The 21,027-nt window shown below is 41.7% G+C and overlaps 1 protein-coding gene across 12 annotated transcripts in view; it reads left to right on the top strand.

Moving 5' to 3' along the window:
- The window catches only part of TRIM37 (tripartite motif containing 37), a 173,010-nt gene that overhangs the window by 53,542 nt on the left and 98,441 nt on the right, over positions 1-21,027 (top strand). For all 12 annotated transcript variants that reach the window (XR_011468499.1, XM_070395335.1, XM_070395333.1 and 9 more), the window contains exons 19-22: positions 3,107-3,415; positions 7,828-7,956; positions 8,304-8,493; positions 11,088-11,206. Coding sequence is in view for 11 of the 12 variants with exons in the window: in XM_070395335.1 (XP_070251436.1) it covers positions 3,107-3,415; positions 7,828-7,956; positions 8,304-8,493; positions 11,088-11,206 (747 nt within the window). In the remaining variant the exon portion in view is untranslated. The remainder of the gene's footprint in view (positions 1-3,106; positions 3,416-7,827; positions 7,957-8,303; positions 8,494-11,087; positions 11,207-21,027) is intronic.

The following is a 21,027-nucleotide window of genomic DNA, read 5'->3' as shown; positions in this document are numbered from 1 at the left end:
ATATACCAAACATTTTCCTACCTTCTTAAACAACAGCACTATACAAATTAAATCCGTGGCTTAAAACAATGATTTTGATTCTTTAAAGCAGTGGAACTCATTTTTCAAACAAAGTCTAAGGTAGAGCCTCCATATAGAAATCAGAGAATTAGAGCTCTTCTACCTAGTGGGGAATGGACTCTCAGAGGTTGGATTAAGTTAGGCCCTTTCCTTTCTAAGGTATACTTTCTGTAGGCTTAAAACCAACTTATGAAACAATTGCTTTTATCTATGATTCCCAAGTACATTTTGTATTATATTTGTACTTTTGTAGCACTTACCACATTGTATATGATTTTATATTTTTTTCTGAGGCGTTTTTATTGTAGAAAACTGTGGGCAATATTTGCAAAGACCTAGTGAAACAGACAAGTTCTGGTTCTGGAAGTAGGAATGTATATTGGTTTGACCTTTTTGAAGGAAAATTTTATAGTAGGTTCAGAATATTTCTTTTTTTAATATATTTTTATTGATTTCAGAAAGAGAGGGAGAGAGAGATAAATCATCAATGAGAGAGAATCATTGATTGGTTGCCTCCTGCAAGTCTCACACTGGGAATCGAGCCCACAACCTAGGCATGTGCTCTGACCGGGAATCAAACCTGTGACCTTCTGGTTCATAGGTTGACGCTCAACCATTGAACCACTGCGGCTGGGCTCAAAAATATTTCTATCTTTGAATCATGTAACTTTACTTTTAGTAGCATATTCCAAAGAAAAATCAGAGTTTGAAACTATCCAACAAATACAGGATGGGGCAGAACTAGGTTTACAGTTGTTTGTATGGAAAATAATACAATAATTCTTTTGCTTATTAGCTGTGTTACCTTGAGTATTATGTTGGGTAACCTTTATGTGTCTTTCCTCATTTATAAAATGGAGGTAATAGTACTTACCTCAGAGGATTGATATGAGAGGATTAAATGATTTAATGTTTTAAAAATATTTGATACTCACTTCATAGATGTTTGTTAAATAAATACAACAAATCATGATAGAAAATCTTCCCAGAAGTTACTTCTCTTCACCTTCCCCCCAGTCTTTTGGTTGAGACTGAGTCTTATGTCCACTATCAAAGAGAAATGAGCTTAGACCAGTCCTGGACCCATATCTATTGGAGCCAAAGGGAGGGACCTAACCTCCCTGAGCACATTGCTGCTCACCTGATACCTGAACACAGTCTGAATCCTTTTTGTGTAAGGGGAAATGGCTGATACACTACAGCACCTACCTTTTACTGTATGTCCTCTTTTATGGCAGAAGGCTGTTGTAGCCATTTCTGCTAATAAAGGACTTGTTCTTTGTCTGGTTTGAGTGCCTGTTGGCCCCATTTGGGGATGTGTTATGTGTGTACAGGTATTGTGTTTTGTGTGTGTTTTTTTGGCTTAGTTTCATTTTGCTTTAAGTCAGCCATAATGTTCTTTGATTTCCAAAATATTTAGCTCTTTTCCTTCCTGAGAGGAAAGTATATTTTCCTTGCTCATAGCTTTCATTTTAATATTTGGGTAGGGGGGAAAGTTAAAAACAGCTTCAACTACTTACTCTGGAAAGAAAGAAAACATTGTTACTTTAGTGGCTGTAGACTCAGTGGCAGGGAACTATTCTTTTGTGATGTTCCATGGCACTTAATAACGACATATGCTTGGCTAGTACTTAGGTAAATCAACATTTTGAATTTAGTTAGAATATATATATATTTTTATATCAGATTTGGCTAAGTAGTTGGCTATGTTTTAAAATTATCCTATATAATAAAAGCCTAATATACTGTCCGGTCATTCAGTCAACCAATCAAAGGGTAATATGCTAATGATATGCTAAGGCTGCTCAACCGCTCACTATGACATGCACTAACCACTAGGGGGCAGAGAGTCAACCAGTCACTATGACGTGCACTGACCACCAGGGGGCAGACGCTCTGACTGGTAGGTTAGCTTGCTGCTGGGGTCTGGCCTATCGGGACTGAGCAAGATGGGCCAGACACACCCTGGAACCCTCCCGCGGTCCCTCCCTGGCTGGCCAACCTCCTGCATCCCTCCTCGGCCATGATCGTGCACCAGTGGGGTCCCTCGGCCAGGCCTGCGCTCTCTCGCAATCCAGGACCCTTCGGGGGATGTCGGAGAGCTGGTTTTGGGCCCGATGGCAAAATGACCAGTCACTATGACCCACAGTGACCACCAGGGGGCAGACACTCAATGCAGAAGCTGCCCCCTGGTGGTCAAGGCACTCCCACAGGGGGAGTGCTGCTCAGCCAGAAGCCAGGCTCATGGCTGGTGAGCCCAGCAGCGGTGGCAGGAGCCTCTCCCACCTCTGTGGCAGCGCTAAGGATGTCTGACTGCCGGCTTAGGCCCACTGTGGGAGCGAGCCTAAGAAGTCAGTTGGACATCCCCTGAGGACTCTCCAGACTGCGGAAGGGTGCAGACTGGGCTGAGGGACACCCCCCACCCCCGAGTTCACGAATTTGGTGCACCAGCCCTCTAGTGAATATAATAAAACTTCAGTGTAGAAAATTTGAGAAAAGAGAAATGTAAAGAAGAAAGCACAGGAAGTAGTGCAGATTTTTAAACTTTAGAGTTCAATATTAGTACAGATTTGGGTGATTATAATGTGACCCAGATTCTAACTTTGAAGGTATGAATAATACTAAGATATTTGTGACTATTTAATTAATGGCATGTAATACATACATTTATTGTTGACACCACCTAAAGTAGCTTATTTACACATCAAATTTGCATATTTCACAATGCAGAATGGTTTTATTTTTTATATTTTTATTGATTTCAGAGAGGAAGGAAGGGGGAGAGAGAAGCATCAATGATGAGAGGAAATCATTGATTGACTGCCTCTTGCACGCCCCCTACTGGGGATCAAGCCGGCAACCCGGTCATGTGCCCTTGGCCGGAATCAAACCTGGGACCCTTCAGTCCACAGGCAGATGCTCTATCCACTGAGCCAAACCAGCTAGGGCCAGAATGGTTTTATTAATGTTAACGTCTATATTAACATGAGTTCTCTCTCTCTCTCTCTCTCTCTCTCTCTCTCTCTCTCTCTCTCTCTCTCTCAAGTTTCATATTGTCGAAAAGATAAAGATCAAAGGAAACAGCAGGCAATGTGGCGAGTTCCCTCTGACTTAAAGATGCTAAAAAGACTGAAAACTCAAATGGCTGAAGTTCGATGTATGAAGACTGATGTAAAGAATCCACTCTCAGAAATAAAAAGCAGCAATGCTCCTTCTGGAGACATGCAGACAAGCCTTTTTTCTGCTGACCAGGCAGCTCTGGCTGCATGTGGAACTGAAAACTCTGGCAGATTACAGGATTTGGGAATGGAGCTCTTGGCAAAGTCATCAGTTGCCAGTTGCTACATACGAAACTGTAAGTGAAAACGAGCCTGTTAGTGTCTTTTCTCCACATGTCATTTGGGAAGCTAGAGGACAGGTTATTTTCAGAGTAATAATACTTTAAAATCTCTCTTACAATGAATTGAGACTTCAGATACATATATACCACCCTTTCTCCTGTCTAAAACAGATTATATTTTTGCCCTGGCTGTTGTACTCAGTGGTTAGAGCATCAGCCTGAGCACCAAAGGGTCTCAGGTTTGATTCCTGGCCCAGTTGGGGCACATGCACAAGGCAACCAATTGATGTGTTTCTCTCACATTCATGTTTCTCTCTGCCCCTTCCTCCCTCCTTTTCACAATCTAAAAGTCAATGGAAAAAATATCCTCCAGTGAGGATTAACAAAAAATAAAACAGACTATATTTTCAACTGTATAATAGAGCTAACATTTCTTGATTGCTTATTCTGTACTGGGCAATAACTAACACAAAAACCTTAACCTTATGGATCTTGCATTCATGTACTTATATGGTCGGGATTGGACATTAAAATATGTAAAGAAGTAAAGATAATTGCAGTTGATAAAAAGTAAAGAGTGCTATAAAGGAAACAACAGAAGAGTGGGTGGAAAGGACAGGTGAGGAATGTGCTCCTTTAGTTAGGGTAGTCAGAGAAAGTCTGAGGAAGCAACATTTGAACTGAGACCTGAAGGTTAAGAAAGTGACAGCCGAGAAAATCGAAGATGGCGGCATAGGTAAACACCGGAGACTGCCGCCGTGGACAACCACTTCAAAAATACAACTAAAAGTCGGAGCGGACATCAACCAGAACCACGGGAAGGCTGGCTGAGGAGAGTCTCTTCAACTAGAAGCAAAAACAACAGCATTCCGACGCTCAGCGGAGGCGCAGTGTGGAAAATTTAAAGGTACGGCGGTGCGGTGGTGAGGGTGCGCGCGCAAAGCGGGCTGGCGGCTGAGGGCGCGATTGTCGTTTTCACTCAGGAGCGAGTCTCAGACTCTGGGCTACAGATCCGGGCGAGTCTCTAGGGACCCAGACTCAAACGGGAGAAGCGGGACTGTCTGGCTACGGCCCCTCCGAGGTTTGCAGCGATTGCTGGGACAGAGAGGCAGAGCCCCTGGGGACGGACTGAGAGCGGCCATAGCTGCTCCCTCCCCCCGCCCTGTTGAGCCCGCCCCGCCCAAACCCTGCGCACAGCCATTTGCCGATCGCCTCAGGCAAGGGCTGGACTAGCGCCTCCCCTGAGGACTGAAGTTTTCCCACAGCTGATTTCCACCGCCAGTCCAGTCGGCCAGGTGGTCAAATCCCTCTAGTGTTAACTACAACAATTAAGGCTTGGCTAGAACAAGACTGCGCACAGAGACCACAAGGGGGTGCACCAAGAAAGCATAAAAGATGCGGAGACAAAAAAACATGACAGAAATGGAGGATATGGAGCTAAGAATCGCAATTTTGAGGGCTTGCCATAAATTTGTGCAGAGCCTCACGAAAACTAATGAGACCCTCGATGCTACGATAAAGAAATTAGAAAGTAAGCATACACGGACTGAAATAAAGAATATTATACCCAATAGCAGACCAGAGGAGCACAAGAATCAAACCAAAGATTCGACAAAAAACACCCAATTGGAAAAGCAAAATGAAAAAAGAATCCGAAAGTGTGAAGATAGTGTAAGGAGCCTCTGGGACAGCTTTAAGCGGACTAATATCAGAGTCATTGGAGTGCCAGAAGATGAGAGACAGCAAGATATTGAAAACCTATTTCAAGAAATAATGGCAGAAAACTTCCCCCACCTGGAGAAAGAAATGGACTTACAGGTCCAAGAAGCGCAGAGAACCCCAAACAAAAGGAATCCAAAGAGGACCACACCAAGACACATCATCATTAAAATGCCAAGAGCAAAAGACAAAGAGAAAATCTTAAAAGCAGCAAGAGAAAGAGGCTCAATTACCTACAAGGGAATACCCATACGACTGTCAGCTGATTTCTCAACAGAAACTTTGCAGGCCAGAAGGGAATGGCAAGAAATATTCAAAGTGCTGAATACCAAGAACCTACAACCAAGATTACTTTATCCAGCAAAGCTATCATTCAGAATTGAAGGTCAGATAAAGAGCTTCACAGATAAGGAAAAACTAAAGGAGTTCATCACCGCCAAACCAGTATTATATGAAATGCTGAAAGGTATCCTTTAAGAAGAGGAAGAAGAAGAAAAAGGTAAAGATACAAATTATGAACAACAAATATGCATCTATCAACAAATGAATCTAAGAATCAAGTGAATAAATAACCTGATGTACAGAATGAACTGGTGACTATAATGAATCAGGGACATAGAAAGGGAATGGACTGACTATTCTTGGGGGAAAAGGGGTGTGGGAGATGCGGGAAGTGACTGGACAAAAATCATGCACCTATGGATGAACTCAGTGGGTGGGGAGTGAGGGTGGAGGGTGGGGTGGGAGCTGGAAGGAGGGGAGTTATGGGGGGAAAAAAGAGGAACAAATGTAATAATCTGAACAATAAAGATTTAAAAAAAAAAAAAAGTGACAGCCATGCAAAGATCTGTTGGAAGTGTTCTGGGTAAACAACAGAAAATGCAAAGTCACTGATAAGGGATTTGCTCTGCATATTTGTAGGCTCAAAGGAAGACCTATGGCTGAATATGGTGAACACAGCACAGGGTAGAATAATAGGAGATAAGCAGAGAGGTAGGCAGGATCTAGCTCAGGTAGGGTTTTTGGTAAGACCTCAATAAAGAGTTTTGTGTTTTATTCTGGTTTTAGGAGGAAGTCTTTGAAGAATAGATATCAGGGAGTATTTATTATCTGATTTACCTTTTACAAAAATTACTTTGCTTGTTGGGTGAAGAAGGAACTGAAAAAGGTTGAGAGTCGGAGTTGTGATACTATTGCTGGTGGAAATGGAGTCCTTGTAGTGTCGTGACAAAAGCGTTTTTGGGGAGCCACATGAGGGGATGAGGTCTGGTGGTAAGATTTATTTGGGTGGAAATAGAAGGCTGCCCCCAGGTTCCCAGTGCCTCATCTCTTCCTGTCATGGAAGAAGTCCAGCCAGAAGTTCTGTGCCATGCCTTAGCAATAACAGGATTTTTGTAATGTTTTTCAATTCTATTTAGGAATCCCTTTAGTTTTTTTATTCTCAAGTTCAAAATATGTTGTATGTTCCAATGAGTAGTTTTATTTTTAAAAATAATTTTTATTGATTTCAAAGAGGAAGGGGGATAGAGGGGGAGAGAGAGAAAGAAGGAGAGAGAGAGAAAGAAACATTAATGATGAGAATCATTGATCAGCTGCCTCCTGCACGTCCCCCACTAGGGACCAAGCCTGAAACCTGGGCATAAGCCCTGACCAGGAAATAAGCCCTCCTGGTTCATAGGTTGATGCTCAACCACTGAGCCACACTAGCCAGGCTTATTGTTTTACAATAGGAACTGTGAGTGCTCATTCAAGATGGTTTGGGGGTGTAATGGATCTTGTGCATTTTCATGTGAATTTTGTAATTGATTTGTCAGTTTCAGCCATTAGGAAAAAAAAGATAGCTAGAGGTTTTATTGGGATTGTGTTGAAATCTGTAGATCAAGTTTGGGAGTACTGCCATATTAACAGTATTAAGTCTCCCAATCAGCGAACACAGTATTTTCCTATCTTTTTTTTTTCTTTCAACAATGTATGATAGTTTTCAGTGTACAAGTCTTACATTTCTTTGCTTAATTTTTTCCTCTGTTTTCTACTTGATGCTCTTGCAAATGGAATTGTTTTTTACATTTCATTCTCAGATTGTTGGATTAAAAAACAATTGATTATTGGTTTTATATGGTTCTACCTTGCTGAACCTGTTTATTACCTTTTAATGCATCTATGCTCTTTTTAAAAATTTAATTCTTTTTATAGCTTCTTGAGTCTCTGCATGTTAGGCCATTTAGTATCAGTTTTTTCTAATTCATTTTAAGGCCATCCATTTCTGCTAATTACTGATTTAGCCACAAACATCTTAAAGCATTGTAATTGTGGTTCATTTCTAATTAAGCATTTTCTTTCCAAACCAATAATATTTTACCATTTCCAAGTGTTACCGATTATATTTTTATTGTTAATATTAGTTTAATTACATAGAGATTAGAGTCTGTGTCTGGTATGATTTTTCTTTTGAAGTTTCTTACTTACTTATTTTTTTAGATTTGTAAGTTAACACTGCTCCACAAGCAGCAGAGTAGGAGTGCTTTTGGAATAAAATCCCTAATAAACCAGTTGGGACCAAAGAATCCTCTGTTTTGTTTTGTTTATTTTTTACATAGTAGCTAGAATACCTTTCTTGCATGTTAAGATTAAACCTTTCTCTGACTGCCTAGGTAGTGAGTTTTGTGCTATTTTTTCATATTCAGAAATGTTTTTAAATGTCTTTGCAGCCACAAATAAGAAGAGTAATTCACCCAAGCCAGCTCGGTCCAGTATAGCAGGTAGTCTATCACTGCGAAGAGCAGTAGACCCTGGGGAAAATAGCTATTCAAGGGGAGACTGTCAACCTCTGTCTGAAGGTAAATTTGAAGAGTTCAAAATGTAATTTTCATGGGTAGAAAACTGTTATTCAGAATTGATCTTACCTATAGCTTTAGACTCTACCATAATGCTGAGACGTGATTCAAAACTTCCTTGATCTCACAACAGATTAATTAGAGCCATCAGTAAAAAAAATGCAGCCATTAGGTTGCATATTCTGGATGCCTTAATTTTAAATAGTTGGCATCAAAAAGATTATGATATATTTTAAAATTATTTTTGCATTTTCCTATAGTTTAAAAATGTATGATAAGATCTGAAGTGGAAATCTGAGAGAGAACATTTTGTTTTCCTTTTATCTGAATATCCCCTTCCTTTTCTGTAGTTTCCCCAGGAAGCTCTCAGTCTGGGAGCAGGCACAGTTCTCCCCGAGCCTTGACACATGGCAGTTTCGGTGATATTCTGCCGAAATCTGAAGACCTGCAGAGTCAGGCTTTGGATTCAAATGCTATTGTGGTTGCAGTTATCAATGGCTTACCTGCTGTTGAGAAAAGGAGGAAGATGGTCACCTTGGGGTAAATTAAGTTTTTTGTTTATGAAATGAGATAATAGCTTCATAACGAACGAAATAAATTTCTAGTATGTTAATTTTTTAGCAGAGAGAAAGTTCATTTGTTGTATTAAAGTGCAACTTTTAAAGTATCAGAAACCTGCCCTGACCAGTGTTGCTCAGTTGCTGCCCCCATACCAAAGGGGCTCTGGTTCAGTCCTTAGCCCCAGTTGGGATGCATGCTGGAGGCAACCAACCCATGTGACTTTCTCATATCAATGTTTCTCTCTCCCTGTCTCATTCTCTTTTCATCTCCCTCCCTCTTTCCTACTCTCTCAAAATAAAAAATATATATATATCCTTGGGTGAGGATTTAAATAAATAAAAAACGTATCTAAAACATTGCTTTTTTTTTCTTAATTGGATGATATAGTACCAGAAATTTAGTTTATGTTGGAGCTCATTTTCACCGAAGTTAGGATAATAATGGTGTGAAACCTTATATGACCTCTGCCTTCTGATATGTTTTTGTGTGTCAGCCATTTTTTTGCCATCTGTGCCGCACTTTTCAAAGCCATCTTTGCTGGGCTATATTGTATCTCATAGACCTTTTACACATACTTTGTGTGGAACAAAGCACTTCTGGCAATTTAATTTTTTTATTTTTTATTTTTTTAAATGTTTTATTGATTTTCTACAGAGAGGAAGGGAGAGGGATAGAGATCTAGAAACATCGATGAGAGAGAAACACCGATCAGCTGCCTCCTTCACTCCCCGCACTGGGGATATGCCTGCAACCAAGGTACATGCCCTTGACCAGAATCGAACCTGGGACCCTTGAGTCCTCAGGCCGACGCTCTATCCACGGAGCCAAACTGGTTCTGGCTGGCAATTTTATTTTAACACTGTTTTTTATTTCACCTTTCCTCTCCTCTTATAAAATTGTTGTCAAAATTCATAGTTGGAATTTCCCAAAGTGATATATGTAATAACACTTTTATCTATCTCCTAGGAAACATAAGCTCAAACCCTAGCCATGTCAATTAAACTTCCATCCCCTCAAAAGATAGAGTGATTGTCTATGAATGTGCCAGATGAGCATTACTTAATATCCATCTGCTGATCTATTTTATGGATATTAAGTACATTTATAATTTTAAAAAATGGAATGGTTCTACTTTGGAGACTTTGAATTAAATTTAGAGAAAGATTTACCTCTTAGTACTAACTTCATACAGTTTTAAGATCTGGACAATTACCAAAACTAAAAGGATAGCTGGTAGTTTAATTTTCTGTTTTGGCTCAAGTTGAAGCAATGGAAAGGTGTTGTAATCATTGGTGACTAACTTGTTCTCTCCATTAGTTAGCCTGATTTTATACATGTTCCTTTCACGTTGAAGCTACAACTAGCTTTTACATTTTGTGATGGAGATATTTATGTCTGCCTTTAGCCATAAACATTAAATGTATATAAACATAGACTTTTTTCTAGACTCTAAAATTCTTTATAAGTGACTGCAGCTCTTAACGATAACCCTCATTTTACAGTTAATTATATCATCAGCTTGGGTCTTCTTTTCATTTCCTGATTTAAGTAGTGTAAGTAAAAATTTTAAATGATAGTGGTTCAGAAAAGTAAGCAAAAGAAAGACTATTAAGTGAAAATGTTCCCATTTTTGTCTTCCATCTGCTTAGTTTTCCCATCCCCTGCCCACGAAATATCCTGCTGTTAATTTCTTATATATGACTAGAGGCCTGGTGCACGTATTTGTGCACGGGTGGGGTCCAGCTGGCCTGCCCCGATTGGAGCCGTTCTGGCCAGGCTGACTGTGGGGAGCGGCCGTGAGTGTTTGGCAGTCCGGCCCCACCCCTTGGTTTAACTCCTGGTCAAGGGGATAATTTGCCTATTAGCCTTTTATTATATAGGATGTATGTGTCTTCTCAGTTTTTATGCATATTTAAGCAACTGTGAGTATATAGCTTTTTTAAAACAAAAGATGCACTTGTTTTCTTAATAATATATCTAAAAAGTTTTTGCATATTGCTGAGAAAATATTATTTTGGACTTCTGTTTTTTAATTGAAATTTTTCTTGTAGATTCACATGCAGTTGTTTTTTAATTAGAATTTTTGTTGTAGATTCCATGCAGTTAAAAGAAATAATACATAGAATCCTGTATTCCTTAACCAGTTTCTCCTAATGATAACATTTCGTAAAACTAATACAATATCACAGCCATGATGTTGACACCAATATAGTCCATTTTATAACCTTTGTAGTGAGTCCTCTAGTGAATTTTTAAAAATAAACTTGAGCCCAGCCGATGTGGTTGAGTTTCGACCTATGAAGCAGGAGGTCATGGTTCGATTCCCGGTCAGAGCACATGCCCGGATTGCAGGCTCGACCCCCAGTGTGGGGCGTGCAGCAGGCAGCCGATCAATGATATTCTCTCATCATTGATGTTTCTATCTCTCCCTCTCCCTTCCTCTCTGAAATAAACAAACTTGAAATTTACTATTAGACATCAGTGGCATATATCCTCAGTTTCAGGAGAAGAAAATATACAATTATTAGTGAGTAGTTATAGAAAAATATCAAGTTGTTTTCTTCTTCTTTGAGGGCTAATGTTAAAGGAGGTCGTCTGGAAGGAATGCAAATGACTGACTTGGAAAATAATTCTGAAACTGGGGAATTACAGGCTATACTGCCTGAAGGAGCTTCAGCTGCCCCTGAGGAAGGTAAGGAATGACAAGTCATAATTAGGCAGGAGGTGGTGGTGGTGGTGTGGATTGGTTGGTTTAACCCTTTTTATGCCATAAGCATGTATAGATGCAATTAAATTCAAAATATTGTGGCATGTGGGGATGGTCTCCGTTTTGGACGTGTGGCAGTTAACTGGTTAATTAAAAAGTTATTGAGGCGCCCTAGCCGGTTTGGCTCAGTGGATAGAGCGGTTTGGCTCAGTTGATAGAGTGTCGGTCTGTAGACTGAAGGGTCCCAGGTTCGATTCCGTTCAAGGGCACATGCCTGAGTTGCGGGCTTGATCCCCAGTGTGGGGAGAGGCATGCAGGAGGCAGCCGATCAATGATTCCCTCTCATCGATGTTTCTATCTCTCCCTCTCTCTCTGAAATCAATAAAAGTATTTTTTTTTTTTAAAAGCTATTGAGGCAATATCTGATTCCTTAATCTAAACACAACATCTATTGTGCCACTGAATTTTATTTACTAGGTCATTAAGCAAAGGGGAAGGCAAAATGGATACTTGATTACATTAAAGGACATGTCTTACTAGACATTTACAGGAGGGGAAAATTTATAAGATAGTTTATCTGCTTATTCAGTTAATATATTAAGCCACCTACATGCCAGTCATTGAGTTTTTGTTAGATAATGCAAAGATGAAATTAAATATATTCAGTCTTATGGGGGAGACATATGCAAAACAGTAATTAGAATATTAAGTGTTAATCCTTCATCTTTTTTTTAATTAAATCTTTATTGTTCAGATTATTATAGTTGTTCCTCTTTTTTTCCCCCATAGCTCCCCTCCACCCGGTTCCCACCCCACCCTCTGCCCTTAACCGCCCCCCCCCCCCCCACTCTCCTCATCCATAGGTGTACGATTTTTGTCCAGTCTCTTCCAGCACCCTCCACACCCATTTCCCCCAAGAATTGTCATTCCACTCCCTTTCTATGCCCCTGATTCTATTATATTCACCAGATTATTCTGTTCATCAAATTATTTATTACCTTGATTTTTAGATTCACTTGTTGATAGATAAGTATTTGTTGTTAATAATTTTTATCTTTACCTTTTTCTTCTTCTTCTTCTTAAAGAATACTTTTCAGCATTTCATATAATACTGGTTTGGTGGTGATGAACTCCTTTAGCTTTTTCTTACCGGTGAAGCTCTTTATCTGACCTTCAATTCTGAATGCTAGCTTTGCTGGATAAAGTAATCTTGGTTGTAGGTTCTTGGTATTCATCACTTTGAATATTTCTTTCCACTCCCTTCTGGCCTGCATAGTTTCTGTTGAGAAATCAGCTGACAGTCGTATGGGTACTCCCTTGTAGGTAACTGTTTTTCTCTTGCTGCTTTTAAGATTCTCTCTTTGTCTTTTGCCCTTGGCATTTTAATTATGATGTGTCTTGGTGTGGTCCTCTTTGGATTCCTTTTGTTTGGGGTTCTCTGTGCTTTCTGGACTTATATTTCTTTCACCAGGTAGGGGAAGTTTTCTGTCATTATTTCTTCAAATAGGTTTTCAATATCTTATCCTCTCTCTTCTTCTGGCACCCCTATAATTCGGATGTTGGTTCTCTTGAAGTTGTGCCAGAGGCTCCTTACACTATCTTCATATTTTTGGATTCTTTTTTCTTTTTGCTTTTCTGGTTGGGTGTTTTTTTACTTCTTCGTATTTCAAATCTTTGACTTGATTCTTGGGATCCTCTAGTCTGCTATTGGATCTCTGTATAATATTCTTCATTTCAGTCAGTGTATGCTTAATTTCTAGTTGGTCCTTTTTCATATCCTTGAGGGTCTCACTAGATTTATTGACGGTCTCACTAAATTTATTGGCGGTTTCTAGAAAATTCTTGAAAAACCTCATAAGTTTGGTTTTGAACTCTATATCCAGTAGTTTGCTTTCCTCCATTTCTGCCATTTGTGACCTGTTTCTTTGTCTCTGCATTTTGGCTGCTTCCTTGTGTTGATAGGGTGGCTTTCTATGCCAGGTGTCCTATAGGGGTCAGTGGCTCAGCCTCCCCAATCACCTGAGGTGGACACTCTTGGTACACCCCTTTGTGGGCTGTGTGCACAGTCTTGTAGTTAAGCCTTGGTTGTAGTTGGTATCACTGGGAGGAATTGACCTCTAGGCCAATTGGCTGTGAGAATCAGCTGTGTCTATGGTGGGAGAACTTCTGTGCTGGAGACACTCTTATGGGGCAAGACTTGCTTCAGTGGGGCTTTGGTGCTCAGAGTCTGCCCCCTGAGTGTGTCCCTTATGGATCTGAGGAGTTGTAATCTGGATGGTTCCACTCTGACCACTGGGTACACTGGCTCTTGGATCTCTAAGGAGGTGCTAATTTAGCCTCTGCCTAAGGCTACCCAGCAGGAGCTATGGGGAGATCTGCAGATTCCTCTTCTTTGTTTGGGGTTTGGAGGTGCCCAGATGAGGCCTAGCTGTGAAGCAATGCAAGCTGCTGTGGGGCCTTGAGCCTTCTTTTGGATGTTCTGGGTCTCTCTGACCCAGCTGCAGTTTGTTAGGTAATTTTAGATTGTAAAGGGCCAGATCATTCATATGCAAAAGCCTCTGCACACAGCTTGGGTGAGGTGGGGTCTCAGGGAATCAACAGGGCGGAGCAAACAGCTATGGCTGATCCTTAGTCCTGCCCTAAGAGGCCCGGGGTCTCAGTGTCCCGAGGTAATTCCTGCAAGCACCTCTGGGAGAAAGCCGCCCTCAAGTTCCGCCCACTGCCAGACAGTCCAGTTTCTCCCTGTATGAGTCCTGGGTCCCCGGAGACTCATGGAACTGGAGTTCAGAGCGGGAGCATGTGACTCCCTCCCAATTGAAAAAGACAACTGTGTCCTCAGTTGCCAGCCCTTTCCGCATGCGCCTCCGTACCTGTGCACTTTACTTCTACACCTCCTCTGAGTCTCAGTGTGCTTTTCTCTTTCCTTCTAGTTGTAGAATTTCCACTCAGCCAGCCTTCCTGTGGTTCTGGATGATGTCCGTTTTGTCTTTTAGTTGTATTTTTGAAGTGATTGTGCGAGGCAGCAATTTCAGCTTACCTATGCTGCCATCTTGGTTTCCCCCCAATCCTTCATCTTTTAAAGTGAGTCTTTATTAATGTTTGTACTGCTTTGCTCTTGTAGAAGTATCCCATACTTTAACCATTTTTTTTAAAAAAACCTGCAAGTTCATTTTCAATTACATTTCTAGTATTCTACATGTTCTTTCAGGTTCCTCATTCTTTATCTAAAAGTATAGAAGACATTTTGTAATTTGGAAGGTGTTTGAAACAGGGCTTATGTGTATTGCCCTTGCTGTGTTCTTTTTATGTTAGCAGAACCACGAGTCAACTTCATTAATATTTAACATTGAAAATTTTAAAAATCTCAGTAAAACTGCCACCTTCCACCTCTGCACTTACTTGAATTTCAGTGATTGATGAGTTGTAGCTCAAAGCATGCATACAGGTGCCAGCACACTGGCTACCCTGTGAGAGGGCATGTGGGTGGTGGCATTTTCAAGTTTTCCAGTGAAAGAACATTCAACATTTTGGTCTTCCCTCTTAGTTGGTATTCCTGTGGTGTGAGCAGCATTATTTCAGTAGAAGAGGTTAAATGGAAAGGATTTTAAAAGTGAAGTGTTGATTGTTAAAACATTAAGAAAGAAATATTGTGATTGTTCTTTATTTAAAGGACCTGTAGGGGTTTATTTCCCTATATTTATATATATGATTATAAACTATAGTGTCTTAAATTACTACAGCATGTACTGGAATTCCTTATATTAATGCAGCATTTATGACAAATACTTCTAATTTGCCTGGCATTGCATATGATGCTGATAATTTCTGAACCTGCTAGTTCAGGGTTTCTCTACTTTGGCACTATTGACATTTTGGACCAGATGATCTTTATTGTAGGAGGCTGCCCTGTGCATTGTAGAATGTTTAGCTGCATCCTTGTTTTTACCCACTAGGTTTCAGTACTACCTCCTCCGAGTTGCAATAACCAAAAATGTTCAGACATTGCCAAATGTCTCCATGGAGGCAGTCATCCCCAGTTGAGAGCCACTGGTTCAGTTGAATGATTCAACCAGGGATGACTACTCCTTGAGAATTACTTGCCTGCCTCACTAGCATGGCTCAGTGGTTGAGTGTCGACCTATAAACTAGGAGATCATGGTTTGATTCCCAGTCAGGGCACATGCCCAGGTTGCAGTCACAATCCCCAGCGTGAGGCATACAGGAGACAGTCGATCAATGATTCTCTCTCATCATGTTTCTATCTCTCCCTCTCCCTTCTATTTTGAAATCAATTAAAAATATGTATATTTTTAAATTACTTGCCAGAGTAGTTCCTGACTACAAATGGGAGCAGGTTATAGCTCTCCAGTATACTGGATATACAGGGGTTGGCAAATGTAGGTTTATAGTTGTTCAAAAAGGAAAAATAAGGAATACAAGAATCAACACTAATAAAAGACAAACGTGCAAATTGACCGTACCTTCACTATGCCTTAAGCCATGCCCACCAGCCAATCAGAGCGACTATATGCAAATTAACCCAACCAAGATGGCAGCCGGCAGCCACGGAGCTGGAGTGAGCAGGCGGCTTGGTTGTCCCTGGCGATGGAGGAAACCAAGCTTCCCTCCCGCCCTCCCTGGCCGGCTCTGAGATCCTCTCAAGGCTACAAAGTTTCAATTATAGAAAGTAAATAAATCCCAGAATAAAAAAGAATAAGAAAAAAAGGAGAGGCTGGGAGCTTCCGTCATCGGGGGGATTGGCCAGCCTGAAAACGGCCCTCAGCCCCTCACCCAGACTGGCCAGGCAACCCAGTGGGGACCCCCCCACCCTAAAGGGGATGTGGCCAGCCTGAAAACAGCCATCAGCTCCTCACCCAGGCTGGCCAGGGAACCCAGTGGGGACCCCCCACCCTAAAGGGAGTGTGACCAGCCTGCAGAGAGCCATCAGTCACTCACCTAGGCTGTCCAGGCACCCCCGTGGGGACCCCCACCATGAAGGGGGTGTGACCAGCTGCAAACAGCCATTAGCCCCTCACCCAGGCTGGCCAGGCACCCCAGCAGGACCCCCACCCTGATCCGGGACACCCTTCAGGGCAAACCAGCCAGCCTCCACCCATGCACCAGGCCTCTATCCTATATAGTAAAAGGGTAATATGCAAACTGACCCTAACAGCAGAACGACTGAGAATGACTGGTCACTATGACACACACTGACCACCAGAGGGCAGACGCTCAATGCAGGAGCTGCCCGCTGATGGTCAGTGCACACCCACGGGGGGAGTTCTGCTCAGCCACAAGCCAGGCTGACGGCTGCCAGTACAGCGGTGGTGGTGGGAGCCTCTCCTGCCTCCTCAGCATCACTAAGAATGTCAGACTGCAGCTTAGGCCTGCTCCCGCTGGCAAGTGGACATCCCCCGAGGGCTCCCGGCCTGCCAGAGGTATGTTTGATTGCCAGCTTCGGCCCAATCCCCCGGGGAGCGGGCCTAAGCCAGCAGGTGGTCATCCCCCAAGGGGTCCCAGACTGCTCCAGGGCATGTGCTGGGCTGAGGGACCCTCCCCCCGAGTGCACAAATTTTTGTGCACCCAGCCTCTGGTTAATAATAATACAAGAAAATTCCGTGTTTTGCATACTCACAACTGTAAATCTACTTTTCCTCACCCCTATGTGTGTGGGTGGTGGGAGGGAGGCAAGGAGACAATGGAAACAACTGGGTCAGTTTCAAAGAAACCAATTAATAGCCAATCCTATATAATAAAGAGGTAATATGCAAATTAACCCTCACATCCTCACAAGATGGCTGCCTATGAATGACCAGGTCAGCAGGGGGTTAGTGAGGGATGACCAAAAGACTGGACAAGCAGGCTGCCTGAGGCTACCAGGCTGGCAGGGAGGTTAGTGAGGGACGACTGAACAGCAGGCTGCATGGGGCAACCAGGCTGGCGTGGGGGCCGTGAGGGGCTACCAGGCTTGTGGGGGTGGGGAGGGGCAGTTGAGGCCAACCAGGCCAGCAGGGTGAGCAGTTGGGAGCGACCAGGCTGGCAGAGGGGGGCAATTGGGGGCGACCAGGTCGGCAAGGGGGTAGTTGGGGGCAATTAGGCTGGCAGGGGGGGCAATGAGGGGTGACTAGGCAGTTGGGGGCAACCAGGCCAGTTAGGGGCGACCAGGCAGGCAGGCAGGCAGTTGAACAATTAGGAGCCAGTGGTCCAGGATTGTGAGAAGGGATGTATGACCAAGGGGTCCTGGATTGGAAAGGGTGCAGGCTGACCTGAGGGGACCCCTACCCTAACACCCCCCATACACGAATTTCGTGCACCGGGCCTCTAGTTATAATATAAAATGATGAGTGGTTTGGCTCAGTGGATAGAGTATCAGCCTGTGGACTGAAGGGTCCTAGGTTTGATTCCAGTCAAGGGCACATGCCCAGGTTGTGGGCTCGATCCCCAGTATCGGGGCGTGCAGGAGGCAGCCAATCAATGATTCTCATTTATTGATGTTTCTGTCTCTTTCTTCCTCTACCTTCCTCTCTGAAATCAATAAAAATATATTAAAAAAAAAAAGATGATTGCTGTAATAGGGTTTATAGGGAGCTCAAAGAACAAATATGTAATAATAAAAATAATTGGTAATATTTACTAAGTAGTCAGTGTTACTCAGTAACACATTTTCTTTTATGTAAGGAATCTTATGATATAAAGCACCTAAAACTCAGAAAGAAAAGTTGTTGTTGCCGAAACCGGTTTGGCTCAGTGGATAGAGCGTTGGCCTGTGGACTGAAGGGTCCCGGGTTCGATTCCGGTCAAGGGCATGTACCTGGGTTGCGGGCACATCCCCGGTGGGAGATGTGCAGGAGGCAGCTGATCGATGTCTCTCTCATCAATGTTTCTAACTCTCTATCTCTCTCCCTTCCTCTCTGTAAAAAATCAATAAAATACATTTTAAAAAAAAAATTTAAAAAAAAAAGAAAAGTTGTTGTAAACGTGCAGATCAGCAGTGCCCCAGAAGTACACCCTTGCATTTGTCAGTTTACCGCTGGCGTCTCAGGATAGGCAGTGAGAAGGAGACTAAGTGATGAGGCTGGAAGGAGGGAGCACAGTGGACAAAAGGAGCTCCTGTCTTTTGGAATTTGCTTTGTGAGAGGGGAATGGGGCCTTACTCACTGCTGTGGGTATTTTATCATCAGCAGGAGCCTATTATCAAAAAACCTTTATTTTTCACACTGGTAAACCTTGGTGGAAAGTTCGGTGTGTTTTTCTTGTATCCATGCTTAAGAACAACAAGGCTCTATTGGAGCCATATACCTAAGAGAAAATTTTCTGTGTCAGATCACTGTGGGTTGGCGTCTCTCTTTTTTTCTTCCTCCACTGCCACCTTTTCTCCCCCTCTCACTTTCTCAAGCTGTCTAAAGAAAGTATTACTTGTATTTACTAGGTAAGAATTTGGGACTACCGAAGTGGTCTCTTAAAGTTCTTGAGTGTCAGTAAAATTTGACTTTTCTTACATATGACATATATCAACCAGCCTTTTCTTTCTAACGGGGACCATATGAGAAAAGCTTGTATTAATCTTATGCTTAATGGCTTGATGCTGAAAAGCTTGACTCTCCCCTTCTTTCCCCCAGTTGATACCCTACAGCAGGGTTGGGGAACTTCCGCCCCACGGGCCGTATGAGGCTCGCAGAATCATTTGGTCTGGCCCTGCCCAAGGCATTAGGGGTGAGTTAATTAAATGTTTGACCAAATATAGCAGGCTGATTTTTAAGTTGATTATTTTGTATGGCCCTCGAATGATGTTATAAATATCCAAATGGCCCTAGCAGAATAAGGGTGCCTCACCCCTCCTCTACAGGATGCCTGTGGGTAGACCAGATTCTTTCTTGGTTTGTCTAAAACTGGAAACTGTGCTCTGCTTAAGTTCCTACTGAAGTAGCACAGATAGATCCCTTTCGGTGAAGACATGGGTATCAAAACACCCATTCCTGAGCAGAGCTGTGGCACACTTGGTACAGACCTCACTGGCAGCCTATCTAAGGGGAATACAAAGTGATGCTCCAAAATCAATATTTTGGAATATTGATTAAGAGCCTTTAACATATTACAAAAACTCAAACTAGCTGGCTTAAACAGTATGAAAGATTTACTCTTGTAATAACAAGAAGTTTCGCCTAATTCTGATAAGGCAGTTTAAGGGTTGGAAAATTTAGCCACTCACTGTCATATTTTATTCTGCCACTCAGTGAGTTGGCTCAGCTCCCCTCAGGATGGCAAGTTAGTTGCTGCAGTCCTAAACTTTATATAGAGTCAACACATTCTGGGAGTAAGGAAGGATTATTTCTGTGTGTCTATCTACAAGGAAAGCCTTTCTCAACAACATCTAATTTCCTCTTATATCTCAATCACTGGCAAGAAAAGGAAACTTGGCAAAGTTTAAACATTTGGTTCCCTCTGTGGCCCATTTTCCATGGTAATGTGAAACAATATTGGGGTTCTGTTAGAAAGGAAGAAGACAGGTGAAGCATAAGTTTTTGGTATACCAAGTGGTTAATGTATTTTCCAAGCATCAGAAATTTGAGCGCCCGTGAATAAGGAGCTACAACTCGAAAGCTGGCTTTTACAGTACTGAGCATAAGGGTGCTCAAAAAGTGTGGTAGGCGCTTGATGTAGAAATACCCTATTTCAAATTTTTTCCACACTAACATCTCTAAAACATCTTATGTTTAATGGTACCTTATTATTACTATCAGTAACAGCCAGTTGTGTGAAAACCTGTTGACACCTTCTAGTGAGATCAAGAAAGGTCCAGTACTCAAATTTCTTAGAGTAGATGAAACATCACTAGTTTGCTTTAATTATTACTGCTTCATGCAGTGGGTAGGTAGACTTTGCAGTATATGGGGCAAGGCATAGCAGAGAGCTTGAGGCCTGTTGCTGGATAAAGGCTAGTCTCATTTCAAAAAAATGAAAATATTTGAAAGTGTTTGCTCTCTCTCAGTTACTGATGGTAATAAGTTGTACAGGACCTTTTGACCTAGTAGTCCAGCTATTAAATGCTAGAGGTCAAGAGACTAATTTTAATTTGTCTTTCTCGTTATATTTACAAAGCTAGGGCACTTCCACATCTTAAGACTTGATAAGAGACCAGTAGTAGTTTTTTCATGCAGTATTTCTTGGAAAAATGTATGTTTTCCTGAATCCTGAGGAAAATGATTCAAATAAAAAAATGGAAAAGTTACTCTAATTCTCCTGTTAGAATCCATCTTAATCAGTACAGAAACATGACTGGTTTGAAGGAATCCAATTACAGCAAGTTGAAAATAGAAACTGAAAATATTGATACCTGGAATCAAAGGTTAAGATAAACAGGAGCACCTTGGAAAGAAGTGATCACAAGCAAATCAGTTCTGGTTAATATAGCTTTGTCATTTTATAAGTGTGCATGGCCCTATCAGCTGCTGTGTAAATATTCATGGGTTTATACTATACAGGAATCTTATGAGTAGTGTTATAAGAAATAGGTGTTTGGGAAACAAAATAATTGTTTTAATTGGCATTTTCCACCTATGATTCTATATGCAGTACTATAAACCTTGCTAAAAGTTCTAAATGTTACATTATTTGAATACTATCCAGGAATATTCACTGTAGCCTACAGTTCTTAGAAGTACTACAAATTAAATAGTTTTTTAAATGAAGAGTTTGAAAAATGTTGTAATGTTGTAAGTATTTAAAGAATAAGTTATGTTTTTGGGAAATCCAGAGAATTTCAGTTGGTGCATCCTGAAGGTTAGTATCTGTCAGGAATTCTGAAC

This window comes from Myotis yumanensis, unplaced genomic scaffold, assembly GCF_028538775.1.
Source record: "Myotis yumanensis isolate MYYU_CA2020_CCGP unplaced genomic scaffold, mMyoYum1.0.hap1 SCAF_16, whole genome shotgun sequence".
NCBI classification, from domain to species: Eukaryota; Metazoa; Chordata; class Mammalia; order Chiroptera; family Vespertilionidae; genus Myotis; species Myotis yumanensis.
Note: the sequence above shows the minus strand (reverse complement) of the source record. Positions and strands in the feature narration are given on the sequence as shown.